At 47.8% G+C, this 18,927-nt stretch overlaps 1 protein-coding gene across 2 annotated transcripts in view; it reads right to left on the bottom strand.

The window, feature by feature from the left end:
- The window catches only part of STUM (stum, mechanosensory transduction mediator homolog), an 81,856-nt gene extending 63,616 nt beyond the window's left edge, over positions 1 to 18,240 (bottom strand). Inside the window, exon 1 of one of the 2 annotated variants that reach the window (XM_065589370.1) lies at positions 17,628 to 18,232. In XM_065589370.1, the coding sequence (XP_065445442.1) occupies positions 17,628 to 17,820 (193 nt within the window). In that variant the 5' untranslated portion in view covers positions 17,821 to 18,232. Of the gene's footprint in view, positions 1 to 17,627 lie in introns of both variants that reach the window. The other variant, XM_065589369.1, reaches the window with a different exon arrangement.
- Between the last annotated feature and the right edge of the window lie 687 nt (positions 18,241 to 18,927).

Consider the following 18,927-nt stretch of genomic DNA (forward strand, 5'->3'; position numbering starts at 1 on the left):
GAATACTATAGGCTTCCCTCACAGACACATGAATATGTGACCAATGGAGTCTCATAATCATTACACCACTGGCTCCACCATGCAGGGGACTGTACTAAATGACCTCTTGAGGTCTCTTCCAGTCCTATGATTCTACGTCCTATCCCAAAGCCAGGACAGAAGCCACAGAGAGGATTATAAAGCAATGGGAGCTGAGGGTACTCAGTAGTTCACAGGTGCAGTTCTTGTGACTGCTTTGTCTGAAACCTTTGTAGGTAAGCAACAATTTGGGGTCCATTTCTGCTTTCAGCCAGAATTTGTGCCTAGGATTCTTAGAATCAATTTTTCAGCCTTTGCTTGAGATTCAGAAAAGGGCTAGCTAGTCAGTTACATGGATAATGTAAATTTCCACCATTACATTAGATATGGAGATCTAAACCCTCATGATTCCAGCACCCAAACTAACCACTAACTACCTGGTCATAGGAAAGAACTTCCCTTATTGGGCAAGCTATATAATTGTCCATTACAGGGTTATTTGCATGTTACTCTGAAGCATCTGGTTCTGGCAACTGTCAGTGACCAGATACTGGACTAGATGGGCCACTGGAGTGATGTGGAATGGTAAATTCCTATGTTCCTGTGCCAAGTTGCCACCTACTTTTCCCAATACTGCATACCAACTGAAATGTTGAATATGCACTCACACACAAAATCATGTTTATGGAAATGAAATTGTCATGGCAACAGCAAAGGTCTCACCAGTATTTTAAAAATAGTAAATTAACAAAACCCATTTATGAAATCCAAAATCCATTCTTTTATGAATACATTTTAAATCAGACTTTAAAAAATGTTTTGCTATCTACACAATAAAGAAATCATCTAAACCGGAGATTTTGCATCCTGATATTGGTGGATGGTTTTTTGTTTTTTTTTTTAATTTAGAAAAGCAGAGCTCAGTTTCAGGGTGATCATTATTCAGAACACTTTAGGGCTTATTAATTTCTCACCAGGTAAAATATTGTCACACAAATAATATTATGATTCATACTCAGTAAGATTATTCTGTTTTTTAAACTAGTACATTTATAACAGTGTTTAATTCTGGTGTCTCCATTTAAAAACCCAGTTTCTCGGGGGTTTATAACACTGTTCTGAAAATGTGCCTGGCTCCAGGGTTACAGCAAAGCAATACTTGGTTTGTTTAGATTGTTTTCTTGTATAAATTTTCAATAAAATCAATTTGGCCATTTAGGCTTTGCCTTTGCTAGACTTTTGGTCATGGTGTAACTCAAGTTTATTGCTTGCCGATGAACCTGTGTTAATTACCCTGACTATGAACTCCAGCATAGACATGCATAATGTTTGTGGTTTGCTGAAAGCTCAGCCTAGAGTAAATAACAAATATTTGTGGCTTTGAACAAACCTTTTTTAAAAATATATTAGGAACAGAAAGAATCCTAGCAATGGTATTGGTCCATTACGTGATGGAAATGGTAGAATTATCAATAATAATGCAGAAAAGGAAGACACGTTCAATAAACATCTCTGTTCTGTATTTGGGGAAAAAGATGATATCATTCAATGATGATAAGATTCCTTCCATCCCATTAGTATCTCAGGAGTATGTAAACAGAAGCTACTAAAATCAGACATTTTAAATCAGCAGGTCCACATAACTTGTACCCAAGAGTTTTAAAAGAGCTGTCTGAGGAGCTTGCTGCACTATTAATGTTGATTTTCAATAAATCTTAGAATACTGGGGAAGTTCCATAAGAGTGGAAGAAATTGAATGTTGTGCCAATATTTAAAAAGGGTAAATGGGATGGCCGAGGTAATTATAGACCTGTCAATCTGACATTAATCCTAGGCAAGATAATGGAGTGGTTGATATGAGATTTGATTTATAAAGAATTAAAGTAGGGGAATAAAATTAATGCCAATCAACATGGGTTTATAGAAAATAAATCCTGTCAAATTAACTTGATGTCTTTTTTGATGAGATTACAAGTTTAGTTGATAAAGGAATACTGTTGATGTAATACACTTAGACTTCTGTAAGGCATTTGACTTGATACTGCACATTTTGATTAAAAAACTAGAACATATACAATTAACATGGCACACATTAAATAGGTTAAAAGCTGGCTGACTGATAGCTCTCAAAATGTAATTGTAAATGGGAAATCATCATCGAGCAGGTGTATTTCCAGTGGGGTCCCTTAGGAATTGGTTCTTGGCCTTATGCTATTTAACATTTTTATCAATGACCTGGAAGAAAACATTAAATCATCACTGATAAAATTTGCAAATAACACAAAGATACGGGGGAGTGGTAAATAATGAAGAGAACAGGTCACTGACACAGCACAATTTGGATTGCTTGGTAAGCTGAGCGCAAGCAAACAATATGCATTTTAATACAGCTAAATATAAATGTACACATCTAGAAACAAAGAACATAGGCCATACTTTAATGGATGGGGGACTCTATCCTGGGAAGCAGTGACTCTGAAAAAGATTTGAGGGTTGTGGTGGATAATCAGCTGAATATGAACTCCCAGTGTGATACTTTGGCCAAAAGGGCTAATGCAATCCTTGGATGCATAAACAGGAGCATCTTGAATAGCAGAAGAGAGGTTATTTTACCTCTGTAATTGGCATTGGTGCAACTGCTACTGGAATATTGTGTCCAGGTCTGATTTCCATAGTTCAAGAGGGATATTGATAAATTAGAGAGGGTTCAGAGAAATGTCATGAGACTGATTAGAGGATTAGAAAACATGCCTTATAGTGATAGACTCAAGGAGCTCAATCTATTTAGCTTAACAAAGAGAAAGGGGTGACTTGATTACAGTCTGTAAGTACCTATATGGAGAACAAATATTTGATAATGGGCTCTTTAATCTAGCAGAGAAAGGTATAACATGATTCAACAGCTGGAAAATGAAGCTAGACAAATTCAGACCGGAAATAAGGTGCATATTTTTCACAGTAAGAGTAATTAATCATTGGAACAACTTCCGAAGGGTCATGATGGACTCTCCATCACTGGCGATTTTTAAATCAAGATGGGATGTTTTTCTAAAAGCTCTGCACTCGGAATTCTTTTGGGCAAGTTCTATGGCCCGTGATGTACAGGAGGTCAGACAAGCTGATCACAAGGGTCCCTTCTGGCCTTGAACTCTATGAATCTTTATGATATGTCTAAATTAGCATTTCCATAGGTGTTTGGCCTGGTCTACATACAGATTTTGTACTAGTATAACTATTTTAGTTAAGGGTGTGATTTCTTTTTACTGAAATAGTTGTACTGCTATAACCCCTAGTGTGGATGCAGTTATATCAGTGTAAAGATTCCTTATACTGGTGTAGCTTATTCCCTTCCTGTACAAGAATAGCTAAAGCTGTAAAAAAGCACCCTTATATCTAGTCCAATAGGGGGTTTGTACCACTTTAACTATACAGATCTCAGGCTTTGCCTATACTACAGGCCCTTTGCCGGTATAGATATACCAGTACAGCTATACCACAGAAGCCCCTAATGTAGACACAGCTTATGCCAAAAGAAAAACTCCTTGTTGGCACAGTAACAGCACCTTCCCAAATGATATTAGCTATTCAAAGCACTCTTCTGTTGGCACAGCTGCGTCTGCATGGGGTATTTTGCCAGCCTAGCTGTGTCAGCGAGGGGGGTTGGTTTATTTATACCCTGACTGACATAACTATACTAACAAAACTGAGCAGTTTAAACCTGGCCTCAGTAAAGCAGTACAACCTTTTGTGTGTAGATAAGCTAACTTGGGTCAATTGTCAAACAACTGGCTCAGGTTACAACAGGGGCAAAAACCCAGCGAATATGTCTAGACTAGAATATGTCTGCACTAGAATTTTTAGCTCGAGCTAATGGATTGCCAATTAAGTTTAGTTAACTAATGCTTTAGTACACACTAGTCTGGATACTTGAAAAATAGTTTGTTCCAGGACACAAATGTTGGAAGCGGAGTGCCCCAAGGGTTGGTCCTGGGGCTGGTTTTGTTCAATATGTTCATTAATGATCTGGAGGATGGTGTGGACTGCACCCTCAGTAAGTTTGCAGATGACACTAAACTGGAAGGAGTGGTAGATACGCTGGAGGGTATGGATAGGATACAGGTAGGGTGACCAGACGTCCCGATATTTAGGTGTTTGTCCAGCGTCCCGATCGATCTTCGGTCGGGATGCTGCACTCCGCCTTTTTTTTTTTTTTCTACGCCGGCAGCACTCGGCTGTTCTCGGCTTTTTATTTTTCCCCTCTCCTCTGACTGCCGGCAGCACTTAGCTGCTCTCAGCTGGTTTTTTTCCCCCCCTCTCCTGAAAACCAGAGGCTGAAGGTATGCATAGCTAAGGAGGGTGCATAATCTCTTCTGACTGCCCGCAGCACTCGGCTGTTTCTCGGCTCCCCCCCCCCCTCCCCCCCCCCCCCCCCCCCGCTGCCGGCAGCACTGGGCCACAGTAGGGAATTGGGAGAGTGAGCTGTTTATGTCGTTACAGCACTTAGGACAGAAGAATCCCATGCACTGCTACAGACTAGGGACCGAATGGCTAGGCAACAGTTTCTGCAGAAAAGGACCTAGGGGTTACAGTGATGAGAAGCTGGATATGAATCGACAGTGTGCCCTTGTTGCCAAGAAGGCTAATGGCATATTGGGCTGTATAAGTAGGGGCATTGCCAGCAGATCGAGGGACGTGATCATTCCCCTCTATTGGACATTGGTGAGGCCTCATCTGGAGTATTGTGTCCAGTTTTGGGCCCCCCACTACAAGAAGGATGTGGAAAGATTGGAGAGAGTCCAGCAGAGGGCAACAAAATGATTAGGGAGCTGGAGCTCATGACTTATGAGGAGAGGCTGAGGGAACTGGGATTGTTTAGTCTGCAGAAGAGAAGCAATGCTCCTACTAATACAGCCCAATATGCCATTAGCCTTCTTGGCAACAGGGCATACTGCTGACTCATATCCAGCTTCTCCTCCACTGAACTTGGGTTCTATTCCCAGCTCACCCACTGACTCTCTCAAGCAAGTCCACAACCTCTCTGTTTCACCGTTTGTAAACATGAAGATGATAATACTAACCTGCTTCACGCAAGGGTCCTTTATCAATGTCTGTCAGGCTCTCTGAGATTTGTGGGTGGAGGATATAGGAATACTGCCACTTCCAGTCTAGCCAAAATGCTTCAGCTAAAAGTACCTTCCTTGTCCAAGTCACGTCCCTCTTCAGATGCTTTCACTGGGTTCCCTGCTCCCTCTGCACAGAGCTCAAGCTCCTTATTCTGCCCTTCAAGGCTCTGCACAGCTCTGTCCCCGGCAAATGGATCAACTCTCGTTTCCTTGTATAAAGCCCCCTCAGGTCCAGTCCTCTCCCCTGCATGCTCCTTTCTCCTCCCACACTTGACTTTGTGCTTTCCTTCATATCAGACCTTGTGACTGGAATAGCGTCCTTTAAATTCACTTTATTCATGTAGTCATGTATCACCAATCTCCTCTTCCTGCTGTCTGCTCCCACCTTCACCTTTAATCTTCCTAAAGTGTCTGTCTAAATTACATTAGGGAATGAATTGGATTGCAAGAGATGCTCAGCGAACTCTGTCTTCTTGGTTGTTTGTTAAGTGCAATGTACACCTATGACATTGTATAGACAACAGCAGAGAACAGATGTGCTTTTATTCACTTGTTTTTTTCTTTTCCATTTTGATGAAAATAGGAGGGGTTGTTTGGATTTAACCTGGTCCTTCAGTGGCTGCAGGGCTGGATTGACCATTAGGCACAGTAGGTACATGCCTAGGGGCACTGGCATTCAAGGGGTGCCTAAACATTCAAATTTTGCTAGTCCTGGGTCCATCAGGGGGCAGGGCCAGGGCCGGCTGTGGGGGAGACAGCCCCACACAGCCCTGCTGGAGTGCTCCTCACTCAATCCGGTGGACAGCCCTGCTGGAGTGCTCCTCACTACTTCCCAGTGGGGCTGGTGAGTGTGGCCGGGGGACAGGGCTTGGGAGAGTGGGGTCTCTGGAGGGCTTTGTGGCGTGGCTCTGGGCAGTAAGGGGGTGGGGGATGCTGGGCAGTGTGGGGGGTTTGTGGGTGGCTCTGGGCAGTGGGAGATCTGTGGGAGGCACTGGGAAGTTGTAGTGGGGCTGGGCGGGGTGGGGAGGGTGCTCCGAGCCATCGTGGGCAGCGGGGGCACCTCGCAGCTCCGGCTGCCATGGGCAGTGGGGGAGGGTGGGGCTGCGAGCCACTGCAAGGTGACAGGGGGTGCTCCAAGCCACCATGGATGGTGTGGGGGGTGGTCCGAGCCCCTGCACTTGGGAGCCCCAGGTGTAAATCCGGCCTGGAGTGGCTATATCCCAAATACTGTGGCACTGGGCTAGTGCATGACTCCCTGAAAATGAACTGACTAGAGAGTCACTATAATCAAGAATAAAACTAACCAGACTACTTTTGCTGGTCAAGCTGACTGAAGTGAAAAAATACACAAACAACATAAATAAAAATATTATTATTTGTATTGTGGTAGTGCCCTGTGGTGGGCAGCTGCCACACACAGGGAGATGGAAGGTTAAAGCAGCCATCGAGGAGGCTGCGCAAAACCCAACCAATGGGAGGAGGGCTTGTAGAGAAGCCAATCAGAAGAAGGCTTGTTGGAGCAGCAATCAGGGCCAGGGAGGGCCATATAAGAAGGGCTGCTCAGCAGAGCAAGGGGAGTCTCTCCCTGGAGTGCAAAGGAGAAGGACTGGCTGCCTTAGAGGAGTACCTTAGATAGAGCAGTGTTAGGCAGGGTCAGAGGAGTAGTAGGGAGCTCAGCTTGAGGACTGCCAGACTGAGGCTCTGTACAAAGGGCTTGGAAGATGCTAGGGCTATGGGGAAGTGGCCTAGGGAAATAGGCGGTGGGAGTTGGAGGAGCGGCAGCATGTGGCCGCTGGCTATAGGGTCCCTGGGTCAGTGGCTGGAGTAGCGGGCTGGCCTGCCCCCCCCTTTTTTTCCCCCCACTTGCCACAAAGAGGGATGGTCAGTATTCAAACTGTAGTTTACCCCTTGAGGTGAGGGGGCTAGACCAAAGGCTGCAGTAGGCCACAGTGCAAGTGGACGAACTAGAGACAGCTGGTTCCCCTGAAGGGGAAGAGAATGGAGCACAGATGGAGGGCTGTGCCCAGAAGAGGATGCCGGGGAGCGATGTGTGTCCTAGAGGTGTAGCAGAAGTGACGGTGGTGAGACACTAGGGGAAGGTGCACTGGCAACCAAGAGCTAATTCCCAGCACGGCAGCAGGAGGCACTGCGGGTGGTGAGTCTCACCCCATTATATGCCCCCAATCAGGATCAGGGCCTCCTCAGCTAGGAACCATACATAGACAGCCATGTCCCTGTCCCAGGGAGCTGAGAACTGTATTTATAAAGCACAGCCATGCCTGTCCTTGTTCAAGTGCTTGGAGTATTGTAACAATAAATTCATAATCTCTTAAAGCCAAACAGATAAACCCAACTAAAGGGCCCAATACATAAAAAGTGGGGAAGAGGAAGGGAATAAGTACTGGGCTGCAGTGGCCATAATGAAATACAACAATGGGGTGGAAAACAGCTTTGAGATGTTTCTTAGACATGGGGAAAGATGGATGGAGGTGGCTATCAATGGGAAGTGAATTCCATCTAGCGCACAGCACATCCACAACCTCAGCCCTTTCTGACCTGAGACATGGCTGGAGCCAGGAGACTCTGTAACAAATCATTTATCGGATGAATGTTGCCCTTTCTTCTGTACACAAATTATCTGAACAGACTTTGACTTTATGAGTTTGCTTGTTATTCCACATCGTCCAAACTCTTCATGCTACAAACATATTCCAGACCCATTTGACCAGATCTTGGATCAGTTATTATTTGCAATCAGCGTCCTAAGGCCTTGTCTACACAACAGGGAACAGTTGATCTAAGCTATGCAATTTGAGTTACGTGAATAGCATAACTCAAGTCGATGTAGCTTAGATCTACTTACCACGGGGTCCACACTACACAATGTCGACAGAAGATGCTCTCGCGTCGATTCCCCTTACTCTTCTTGATCCAGTGGAGTACAGGAGTCGCCGGGAGAGTGATCTGCGGTCGATTTAGCAGGTCTTCACTAGACCCGCTAAATCGACCACCGATGCATCGATTGCTGCTTGTCGATCCCCAGTAAGTGTAGACAAGCCCTTAGACACATGGTATTCTTTCTGATTTGACTGAAACTTTTGTAAACAGGAGAGAAATCAAAGGCCTTCTCTACACTGGCAAAAATGGGACCTGCAATGGTGGAAGCTGTAGTGTATACGAGACTCAGGTGTTCTTACTACTGTCACTGTGTTACCTAACCCTGAGATCCAGCTATACTACACTTCCACCATTGGGGCACCATGATGAATTACAGGCCTTCTTCTTTTTTGACAGTGCAAATTCAGCCAGAGTTCTGTACTGAGAGTTCCACTGTGAACCTTCACATGAACCCAAACGTGCACAGTGTTTGCTTTCCACAACTTGCTTGCAAACAAACCAGACAAAATCACTCATTTCCACATTTGTGGACAAAAAGGAAAAAATACCACAATGAGTTTCTGGGTTAGTGCACAGAGGTTGGAAAGTCCTTTTTTCTTTTTGTATTATTTGCCAGATATTAGATGTGACAATGAGAATGTTTTAAAATTCTTCGATTTAATAAACTGAGTTGCTGTTGGTAATGGGGTGACCAGACGTATCAATATTAGGGGCTTTGTCTTATATAGGATCCTTGTAACCCTACCCCGCCCCGGATCCTAATTTTTCATACTTGCTATCTGGTCACCCTAGTATTGTAACAAAGGGAGGAGACTTTGTCTTGAGACATCCATTTAATTAATATGACAGCAGAAATAAATAGGATATTGATATCATCATGCAGATTTCATTCTTCTGACTGTTGCAGGTGATGTTTTTTGTGCCCTTATTCAGCTTATTCATAGAGAACTCACGAGGCCCTCTGTCACAGAGTTGTAATTAGAGCCCTTAGGCAGATCGTCCATTTGAATAAATGGATGTAGCTCCATTAAAGTCAATGGTACTACACGAATTTATACCAGCTAAGGATCCGGCCCTTAAACTTCAACAAGGAGACTGTAAACTGAATAAACAGATGGAGAAGAAGAGAAGAGTTGTGATCAAGAATGGAAACATTCAGGATAAACAAGAATTGCACAGCACTAAAGAAAAACATTCAGTGGGATGAGAATCATTCCCTGCCTCTCTGCATATCTGTGGGAGGCCATAGACCACACATCCTTCAACTTGGACCTTCAGGGGTTACCTGGTGGTGGCTCCCCCATCTTGTCCTCACATTATTTTAAGCTATTTCTTTCAATTAATGCACAAAGATGCTCTCTTTAAAAGCACCAAGTCTGAACAATACAGGACGTGGTCCAAACCTCCACCCCCTTCTGAAAAGGGGTATTCATACCGGAGAATATCTCGCACTTTCAGATCATTCCACTCACTTTTCATATTTCCTCCAATGCCCCCCACAGCATCACGTGCTTTAGTGGAGGAGAAATGTGTAGGGAGAGGGGCACGACTTCCGTGTATTGGCTCAGAGGGAATGCTAGAGGAGCCATATCCACTCCCACGCTGGCTGGCACATGGCAGCTCCAAGGGAACATAGTCTGCCAGCAAAGGGGCATGGCCAGCCCTCATCTCAGCTGCCATCTGCAGCAATGCTAGCTGGTGGCTCGCACTGTGAAATCCAGCAGGATCTGTCAGGGGTGCTGGAACAGCTTGTATAGTTGGGGGTGCTGAGAGCCATTGAACCAAACTGTAAACCATGTATATGATGGAAACCACTTGAAGCCAGAGGTGCAGCAGCACCCCCCGCATCCCTAGTTCCAGCACCTACAGGATCTGTGGAGCAGAAGATGCACCTGAGGAGTGTCTCTGGCTCCTCTGGCTGCCACTCTCAGGGCTGGCCAGAGAAGGATTTACTACTGAGGCTTAAAAACAGCCTCTCTTCCTGAAGTTCTTACTGCAGGAGATAGCTAGCTCCCATTGACTTCAAAGTGCCTGTAACAGACCTAGAAATAATGCCTAGTTCTTAGATCATGTTTTTCATCAGTAGAGCTCAAAGCACTATACATAGCAGGTGGGGAAACTGAGGCATGGGGATGGGAAGTGACTTGCCCAAGGTCACCCAGAAGCAGAGCCAGGAACAGAAGCCAGATCTTCTGATGCTCAGTCCTGTGCCTGGACTCTGGCTCTCCCTCAGCCTGTATCTTCCCCTTTTCTGACCTGAACTTGTGACACCACCATTATTCCTCTGCCTGTGCCTTGTATTGTCAGAAAGGCAGAGCGAGGAGAGATGCAGCTAAGGCAGATTGAAAATTTGGATCCAGCAGCTCCACAAGCTTTTATGTCTAAATATCGCAGATGAATCCAAGCAGTGTAGGAAGGTAAGTACCCCATGTTCTGCCACGCCAGCATACAATGTGATGATCTAAAGGGACTCGTGCAGGTCATATTTGGCCCGAAGTTATGGCAAAGCAAGTGGAAGTGACTAACCTATTTTCATGGCCCAAAATGGAGCAATTAACATTAACAGTGAAAAGTAAATTAGATGTTTAAAAATTCTCAGATTTCACAATCTAAGGTGATCAGTTTGGTTGTGGTGGGGCACATCCCTACCCCAGTCAGGAAAGGGTTAAAGAGCTTCTTTGCCCACAGGGCTGGCTTTAGGAAGTGCGGGGCCTGATTTGAATATCCGGCAGCGGTCCGGGTCTTCGGCGGCACTTCGGCGGCGGGTCCTTCACTCGCTCCGGGTCTTCTGTGGCACTGAAGGACCCGCCGTCAAAATGCCGCCGAAGACCCGGAGCGAGTGAAGGAGCCGCCGCCACCGTGCCACCGAAGACCCGGACCGCCGCCAGGTGAGGAAAAAAATTAAAAAGGTGCCTAAGTTAGGCGCTCTTCTTTAGGGCGCGGGGCCCTTTTAGGCGCGGGGCCCGATTCGGGGGGATTGGGGGAATCGGCCTAAAGCCGGTCCTGTCTGCCCGTAATCAGCCCCAACCCAGTGCACCTGGCAGGCTTGTCAAGCCTGGAAATGGGCAGGTCCTTAAAGGAGAGGATCTCAGCATAGTGTGACACTCTGAGAGGAGCAGGACTGTAACTCAGAGCTCCACGGCCCCTGGAAGCAGGGGATGCTGACCAGCAAAACAGCTCGTGAGCCTGGGCGGCCCCGGCCCTCTCAGAAAGGAGAAGAGCTGATACTTTTCTTTTCATTGGCTTCCCACGGGCCTAGGACTCCGCTTTTTGTGGCCTGAGGAATCACACTGACTTTTGGTGTGGACAACTTTAACTCCCCCACTTCTTCCCCCTCGTCCCCCCAACCCCCGCAAAAGGGTCAATACTTTAAGTAGCACAGCCAGAGGGCAGTGCCCTGACTCTGACAGGAGCAGCGCCCACCCTCTCCCCAAGGGGGCAGTAGAGAGGGGTATAGCCTGCTACAAATGACAGTGAATGCAGGTGAGTGCTTCCCAACCCTGACACAAGAGTAAATTAGCAGAAGCTGGGAAACCCATGCACAGGAGAGACAGAAAATCCAAGCAGCACTGATCCAGAGCAGGGATGCAAATGGCTGACGGAGAGCCAGCGACAACAGGCAGCCATGGCAGTTTCTGCAGCAACTGTTACAACAGTGGGCCACTCAACAACAGCTACAAACAACCCAACAGCAGCAGCTGCTAGGTGCGATGGCAACCAGCAGAAGAACCTGCAACCAAACTTGCTACAACTACTGACAGGGCTACAGCCTGCCAGGGCAGCTGGAGTCTGGCAGCCAGGGTGAGAGCCTGGGGCCTGTGCTCCCATCAGTACCAATGAAGCTGACTAAGATGTGGCCTGGCGACTCCCTGAGGCTTTCTGGACCATTTTTGAGTGAGTGGCAGTGGCCTCCCAATGGCCTTCAGAACACTGAGCCCTTGTGCTGGTCCCCTACCTGATTGGCCCGGTCTAGGCAGCCTACTGAGGGTTTGACCCTGTGGGATTACACAGGTTAAGGCTGCCATCCTGAACTTTCTCACTATCTTAAAAGAAATGCACTGCTGCCACTTCTGGATGGAAATGGGAGCCCAGCGTGTGTGTGTGTGTGTGTGTGTGTGTGTGTGAGTGTGAGGGGGGGGGGGTGTTGGCCCAAAAACAGAAGGAATGCTGATGATGATGGTTATGGCCAGACAAGCAGACTGCAGCCCAAGTGGCTGAGTCAGTACTGGTTGAACAGTTCATACAAATATTCCCCCACTGGTTGATACTGAGACGCCACCCAGGGTCTCTATCAGAGGCTGTGCAGCTGATGAGAAAACTTTATAGCCTCAGGGGAACCCCCTGAACTAGGGGGAAGGGACAATCTGGGGCTAAGAAGTTCGAGCCTGATGTGAAGCCAGCCAGATGAGACAATAGGCTCAAAGCACTACAGGGTTCCTCATGTGGGCTACTGGGACACATCTGAAGAGAATACCCCCTGATGGACAAAAGGACCCCCAAAACAACAGTCCCCATGTGGATCAATGGGACCAAAGTGCAAGGTCTGTTGGATAACAAGGGGAAGATATTAAGATTGCATATTCAATAAGCCAGCATCCCAAATGGGAGCCCACCATGAGGCATGAGAGGTGAAGCAAGCATATATGACTGGAAATGTACCATGCACACAAGAAATATGGCTTGAGGGATAAAGGGCATGGCTGGCCCTAAGTCTGATGAGTACCTAGGCAAGAGACAAAATGGCAACACTGTAGTGAGGAAACACTTAAAGAGGAAGCAGTAACAAATACCCAACAGTAGGTAGAGATGGCTTAGGATGTTATATTGGGATGAGATGGTGAGATCTCTTGTACTGGATGCCCCTTGCAGCACATTTAGGCATGTACTGCTTCACATCATGTGTAGCCTGAGACATATTACCAGGATTTGGCCAGGACAGTCAAAAGTCACATTTACATTGGCTGTTTTAGTGACCTTATGCCCCCGGGGGTAAATTCCCATTGAAATGTGTAGGATATTACCAGCTTCATCACAGGACAGACTGTATGTAAATAAGTCAAATTTAGAGCCAAAATCTGCCTCAGATGCAAATGTATTATTCTGACCAAAGTCAACAGGAACCTGCGATGGGCTATACAAACCCCACACAGCACAACCTGGGCTTAATGAGGACTCAGGTGGTTCCAATCTGTTGCAGCTGTGAGAAATGACAGCCCTGGAGGAAGACACTTCAGAGGAAAAACCTCAGCTCAGCTGATGGCAGACCAAGGAGGAGAGCAAATATTCAATGCTCAGCTACTGAAGAGAGGGCTGACTGAAGGCAGGTGCTCCCCAGCTGACAGTTCACTGGTGTCCCCTCCTCAGAAAAGGGAGGGCCAGATGCTAATGGACATTGAGAGGGAATCGATCCCTTTTACCTGTGAACTCAATCCCTTGTTTTTGTTCACTGATTACCCTGGAAGGGGAGAGACTTTGAAGCGACCTGGGTGAAGGACCAATTCACAGGAAGAGACAGATCACCACAGGCCAGGAGCAACTGTCCACAGAAGATACCTGATGGGGCGACAGCTGCTATGCCAACCCTGGCCAGAAGAAGTCACTAGCGGTGAGTTAACCCCTTCTCAGAAGCCCATGCACAGACAGAGAAGGCTGGTATTTTTTCTTTACTGTTGCTTTTACAGCTGAAAATCTGAGTGGAAAGCAGCCCAGCCACAAAGTACCATTGAAATCAGCAGATCAATGTGAAGAGGGGTCTGAATAATCTAGGGATCTTAAGAAAAAAGGACTTTGGGTTGGCCTAGTGATCTGATGGTAATACAATATGCACAGATGCAGAGATCCAAGCCTAAAGCTCCCAGCTTGGCAAAGACTGGAAGTATTGTGAAGGTAGAAGCCTCAGACCTTAGAAGGGAGGGAATACCTTCTGCAAAGAATGGCACTGATGAACTACAGAGGGCTTTCTCCAGGGTTTGGTCAGGGAGAAAACCCTATACAAAGAATGAAAGAGATCCATAAAGACAGCTCCCCTATGCCCTCCCATGGTGGCCCAGGGAAAATGATGAGGCAATTTTTAGAGTTCTGAGTAACTTGTAGTAGTCCCCAAATAATGTATTCAAATAAATAGGGGAAGGGGTACTGACAGCCTCTCCATTGCCAAATAGTCTTATAATTCTACAAAGAGGGGAGGGGATATTTTCTCCTGTGATAGAAAGATATGTTCAGAAAGATAGAAGGAAAACTGGTTTTCAGAATATTTGGGGGGGGAGGTGGAGAAAACGCTACATGATAACGGGTCACGTGATAAAGATACTGAGGCACTCAACTGGAGTACTCGTACATGGTCCATCAATCTATGTTCTAAAGTGGCTGAGTACAAGGAACACTAACGTAACATACCTGAAGGGTGTAATATGGAAGCATGTACTCCAGTGTCATAATTATATAACAAAGCTTTTTAAAAAATTAATATTTTCCTTTGAAATAGATCCCTGGGTTTTTAAAAACATTGCGTACATTGTAAAGACATTAGTTTGTATATGGTGTTGCACTTATGTAACTACTTTTATCACAGGAACTCAGTCATTATGTATGCATTAAACCATACAAACACACCTGCAAAATAGGTGTGGCAAGATGCTATCCCTTTAAGAGCAGGGCAAGGTGGGAAATCTTTCTAGGATATAAAATAATCTCCAGAGGGAAGGCTTTGATGAAGGAAAGACCAGCAGGAACAGCAGTATGGATTCTACAGCCTAGAATGGGAGTTCTGAGGTATGGGTTGTTCCTGATTTTTGTTTGTTTGGTTTTTTGTTGTTGTTGTTAAACTGCAATTTGGCCTTTCATTCCTTGAATCCTTGTACTGCTAAGGCTCAGGGGTCCATATGGCTCTGCATTGCAGTAGGCACGTATCCCCATTTTACAAATGAGGAAACTAGGGTTAAAGCTAACATTTTCAAGAGTGGCCTCAGTTGGGGACTGTCCTACTACTAGAGTAACCAGACGTCTGATAGTCAAAGACCTTCGCATCCACAGCTTCCATGGACATCATTGATTGAAGTGAAATAAGCACCAATGCGCCTCAAAGGAGCACCTAAAAATGGAGGCCAACAAAATTAATGGAAGTTTCCAGAAATGTTGACCTCAGTGGCTTGACCATGGTCACTTAGTGTAGTCACTATCAGAGCTAGGATATTAGAACCCAGGAGTCCGAAGTGCTAGTCCTCTGCTCTAACCACTAGACTGCACAGCTTCCAAACACACTGTGGAAAATCCCTGCCTAAAGGGCACGCTAACTGGTCCAAAGGGGTAGAAATTCCTGAGAACTTTATGATAAGAATAATTACTAGATTGCTGGGTCTCTGTGCAGCCACAACTTCAGCTGTGAACCCACACAGTGAGCACAGGGTAGGGGGAGCCAGAAGGATGCCATCTCAGTCTTGGCATCATTTCCTGGCTGCTGTAAAAATTCATATTTTGGCATTTCCATCATTGCTTTTTAAAAATAAATGTAATATAAGATGTAATACAGTGGATGCTATTAATTCCTGTTTTAACAGATGAAGAAAAATATGCTTTCATTCTAGCAGGTGGAAAATTCTGCTGTGACTAAAATGACATTCTCCTGGTTCCTGTGTCTAGGCTGTGTCTGTGCTCAGAGCTGCAGGAAGTGAGACACAGTTGAATGTCACTTGTTCGAACAAACTAATTTTTCAGAAGGCAGTTCCTTTGAGTATTAAAAAAAGCAACAGTTCATTTTTGTGCCACTTCTTAAAGGGGATGGGGGAAGCCACAGGCTTGTGTGTGTCATTATTTAGAACAATGCAAAGCAGACAAGAGTACAGAGAAAGGAGAAGGGGATACATACATTACCTAACTAGGAACAGGCAACAGAAGGTGAAATCCTGACCCCATTGAAGACAAGGGGAGTCTTGCAACTGACTTCAGTGGAGCCAAGATTTCAGCCAGAGCTGGGGCTGGAGGTGGTTCCCTGATGCTGTCCCCACCCCACCCCCCAATCTAGAACAAAATAGTGATATTTAGTTCTACCCCCTTAAGAAGAACTTTCTGCCAGGAAAAGTAGTGACCTCAGGAGCCTGATCTATATAAGCACTTCCTCTACAAAGCACAGCAGGTTGGTGAAAGCTCCAGGGTGCCTGATCCAACGCCCTTTGAAGCCAGGGGAAGGGATTTAGGCCCTCTGAGCTCAGCAGCCCAGGGCACAGCGCAGGCTTCTCCCTCCCCCTTGATTCTCCGGCGCTGCAAAGGTATTTTGCAGGGGGTGGAGTGCAGTAAGGCAGGACCTTATAAGAGCGCGAACACCCACCACCTTGTGCCATCGCCACGGCACAGACGCTGGTGCATGGGTGGAATCGAGGGCGGGCGCCTGGCACCTCTGGAGCCAGCTGGTCCTTCCCTGCGCTCAGCAGGGGCCTGTCTGCCACATCCCGGAGGGGCGTGGGGGTATTGCGTGGCCAAGCGGCCGGGCGGGGGTTCAGCCCCAGACCTGCCTCTCTCCCCAGGGGGTTACAGCGCTGCACTGTCCGAATCTAGCTCTGGGCAGAAAAACACACCAGGGCCAGCGAAGGTGCAGATCTTCGCGGGGTCCGAGAAAGAGGGAGAGGCAGGCGGCCGCCTAAGAGGCAGGAGGTCTAGACAACTCCTACCACCTACCACGGGCTTCCCGCCTTGCAAAACTAAAGTATAATTGACACACACTAGACTAAGTGCCCGGAGCAGCCCCACGCCCAGCCCAGCCTGGGGCGATCTCCCGCACTGCTTCGGGCCAAAAGGTGGCCAGCAGGAGAGGGGAAGCCGTGTGAAGTGACTAAAGAGGGGCGGCCTCGCCCCTCACCTCCTGGCATCAGCCGCTCTGATCAGAGCTCAGCGAAATCAGCCTGGGGTTACCGAGCGAGGGCAGCGGCTGCCCCAGGAGGAGAAGAGAGGGCAGGGCACTATTCCTCATTCCCCCTGTTAGATCGGGCCAGGAAAAGTTGTTAGCAGCCTCCCCCCTCCCATATTGTCCTAGGAAAGTAGCGGAAGCAGCATCTAGGCTGATGAGGGGGGTGCAGTCCAGCCCTCCAGCCGCCCCCCCCCCCCCGAGGCCGGGATCGCCCCATCACCACGCCACTCTCAGCCCTCACCGTGCAGTTAACCGCTTGCAAAATCTGCAAGCAGCAGGGAGCAAACTGGAGCCGAAGCTTGGGGCGAATCAAGGACGGAGCCTGGCTCCTGTCTGCTTAGAAGGGAAGGTGTTTCGCTACAGTAGCAATAACAATGACAGCAAATCCCCTGGCCTCGCCCCGGAGCCCTTGGAGCCGGGAAGGGAACCCCTCCATGCAGCACACCGTAACCCCCGTTACACACCGTAACCCTTCCGTGCCCGGTACAGACCCACTTCCCTACCGGACAGATCTATACGGGGCCACCTGTGCACACAGTAGCCCAGAGGTCTCTCCCCGCCCCCAGCATAAGTGACCCCGCCGCCCCTGGTTTGCAAGCACAGAAGCGCCCTTGCAGTAACCCCCCCCCCTCCGCCGGACCCCCCCTGCCCGGGCACCGGGCTCGGAGGGCAGCTCGGGGGCTCCTTACCCAGCCCTGGCACGAAGGTGTTGAGGAACAAGCAGATGACCGCCACGGGGAACGGCATGTAGGGGATGGCAGCGCGCAGGGGTCCCTTCTTCTCCCGGACTTGCACCACCACCCCGCTGGAGGAGGCAGTGCCCCTGCTGGGCTCCCCGGCCGCCGCCGGGGCAGGCTCCCCTTCTTTGGGAAGCGGATCCATGGCTGGCGCGGAGCTCGCCCGCTGCTAGAGGCGGCCGCGCCGGAGCGGGTCTCGGCTGAGCTGGGCTGGGGGCACAGGGAGCCTGTCTGTGCTGGTGTCTCTGGCTCCGGAGTGGGAGCTGCCGCTGCTGCTGTGCTGAACAAGCGCTCCGGCTCCTGAGTGCTCGGCTTAAAGAGACAGTGCGCTGCCACACTCACTCGGGCACACACAGTCTCCCCCCACACTCCCCAACACACACCCTCTCTCTCACGCACGCACCTTCTCTCTCAGACACACATACACAGTCGCTCACACACACACTCCACCAACACACTCCCTCTCTCTCACATACGCAGTTTCTCACATACAGTCCCCCAACACACACACGCTCACACACACTGTCCCCAACACACACACACACTCTCACAGTCTCCCTCACACACTCCCCCAACACACACACACACACACAGTCTCCCTCATGCTCTCCCCAATGCACATTCTCTTTCTCTCTCACACACACTCTCTCTCACACACACACTTCTCCACACAGCTACATCTAATCTCACTCCTCAGTTTCTCTCTCTCTAGACTAGGATAGATGGTCATGTTTAAAATGTATTAACTAAACTGGAAAAGGGCACTCTGATTCTGAAATACAGGTCTGCATAAGGATTTAGGATATGTCTACACTGGCAGAGTTATCTCGCCAGCAGTTACAGTGCCACTCAGAGAGCGCTGAAGGACAACCACTGTTGTGTATTCACACTGTGAGCTGCCTACACAATAGTGTGTTCACACTTGCTGCACTTGCAGCCGTATTCAGAGCAGTGCACTCTGGGCAGCTATCCCACAGAGCATCTCTTCCTCTTCTGCTGCCAAGAGTTGTGGGAAGGTGGAGTGGGTCATGGGGCATCCTGGGTCCAGTCCCAATGACCCGTGATGCATTGCTTCGCATCCCAGCAATCCCTGTGCTTCCATCCGCATTTGACGCCATCTTTCTGCAGTTTGTGTACTGCGCGCTCTGCCTCTTCGGTCTGCGGGAATGGATCCCGAACTGTTGACCAGTATGCTGCTCGCTCTAACACATCACGAGTGGCAGTGGAGTTATTCCTTAAGCTACAAAGGTAA

This window comes from Chrysemys picta, chromosome 3 (assembly GCF_011386835.1).
Source record: "Chrysemys picta bellii isolate R12L10 chromosome 3, ASM1138683v2, whole genome shotgun sequence".
Classification (NCBI taxonomy): domain Eukaryota; kingdom Metazoa; phylum Chordata; order Testudines; family Emydidae; genus Chrysemys; species Chrysemys picta.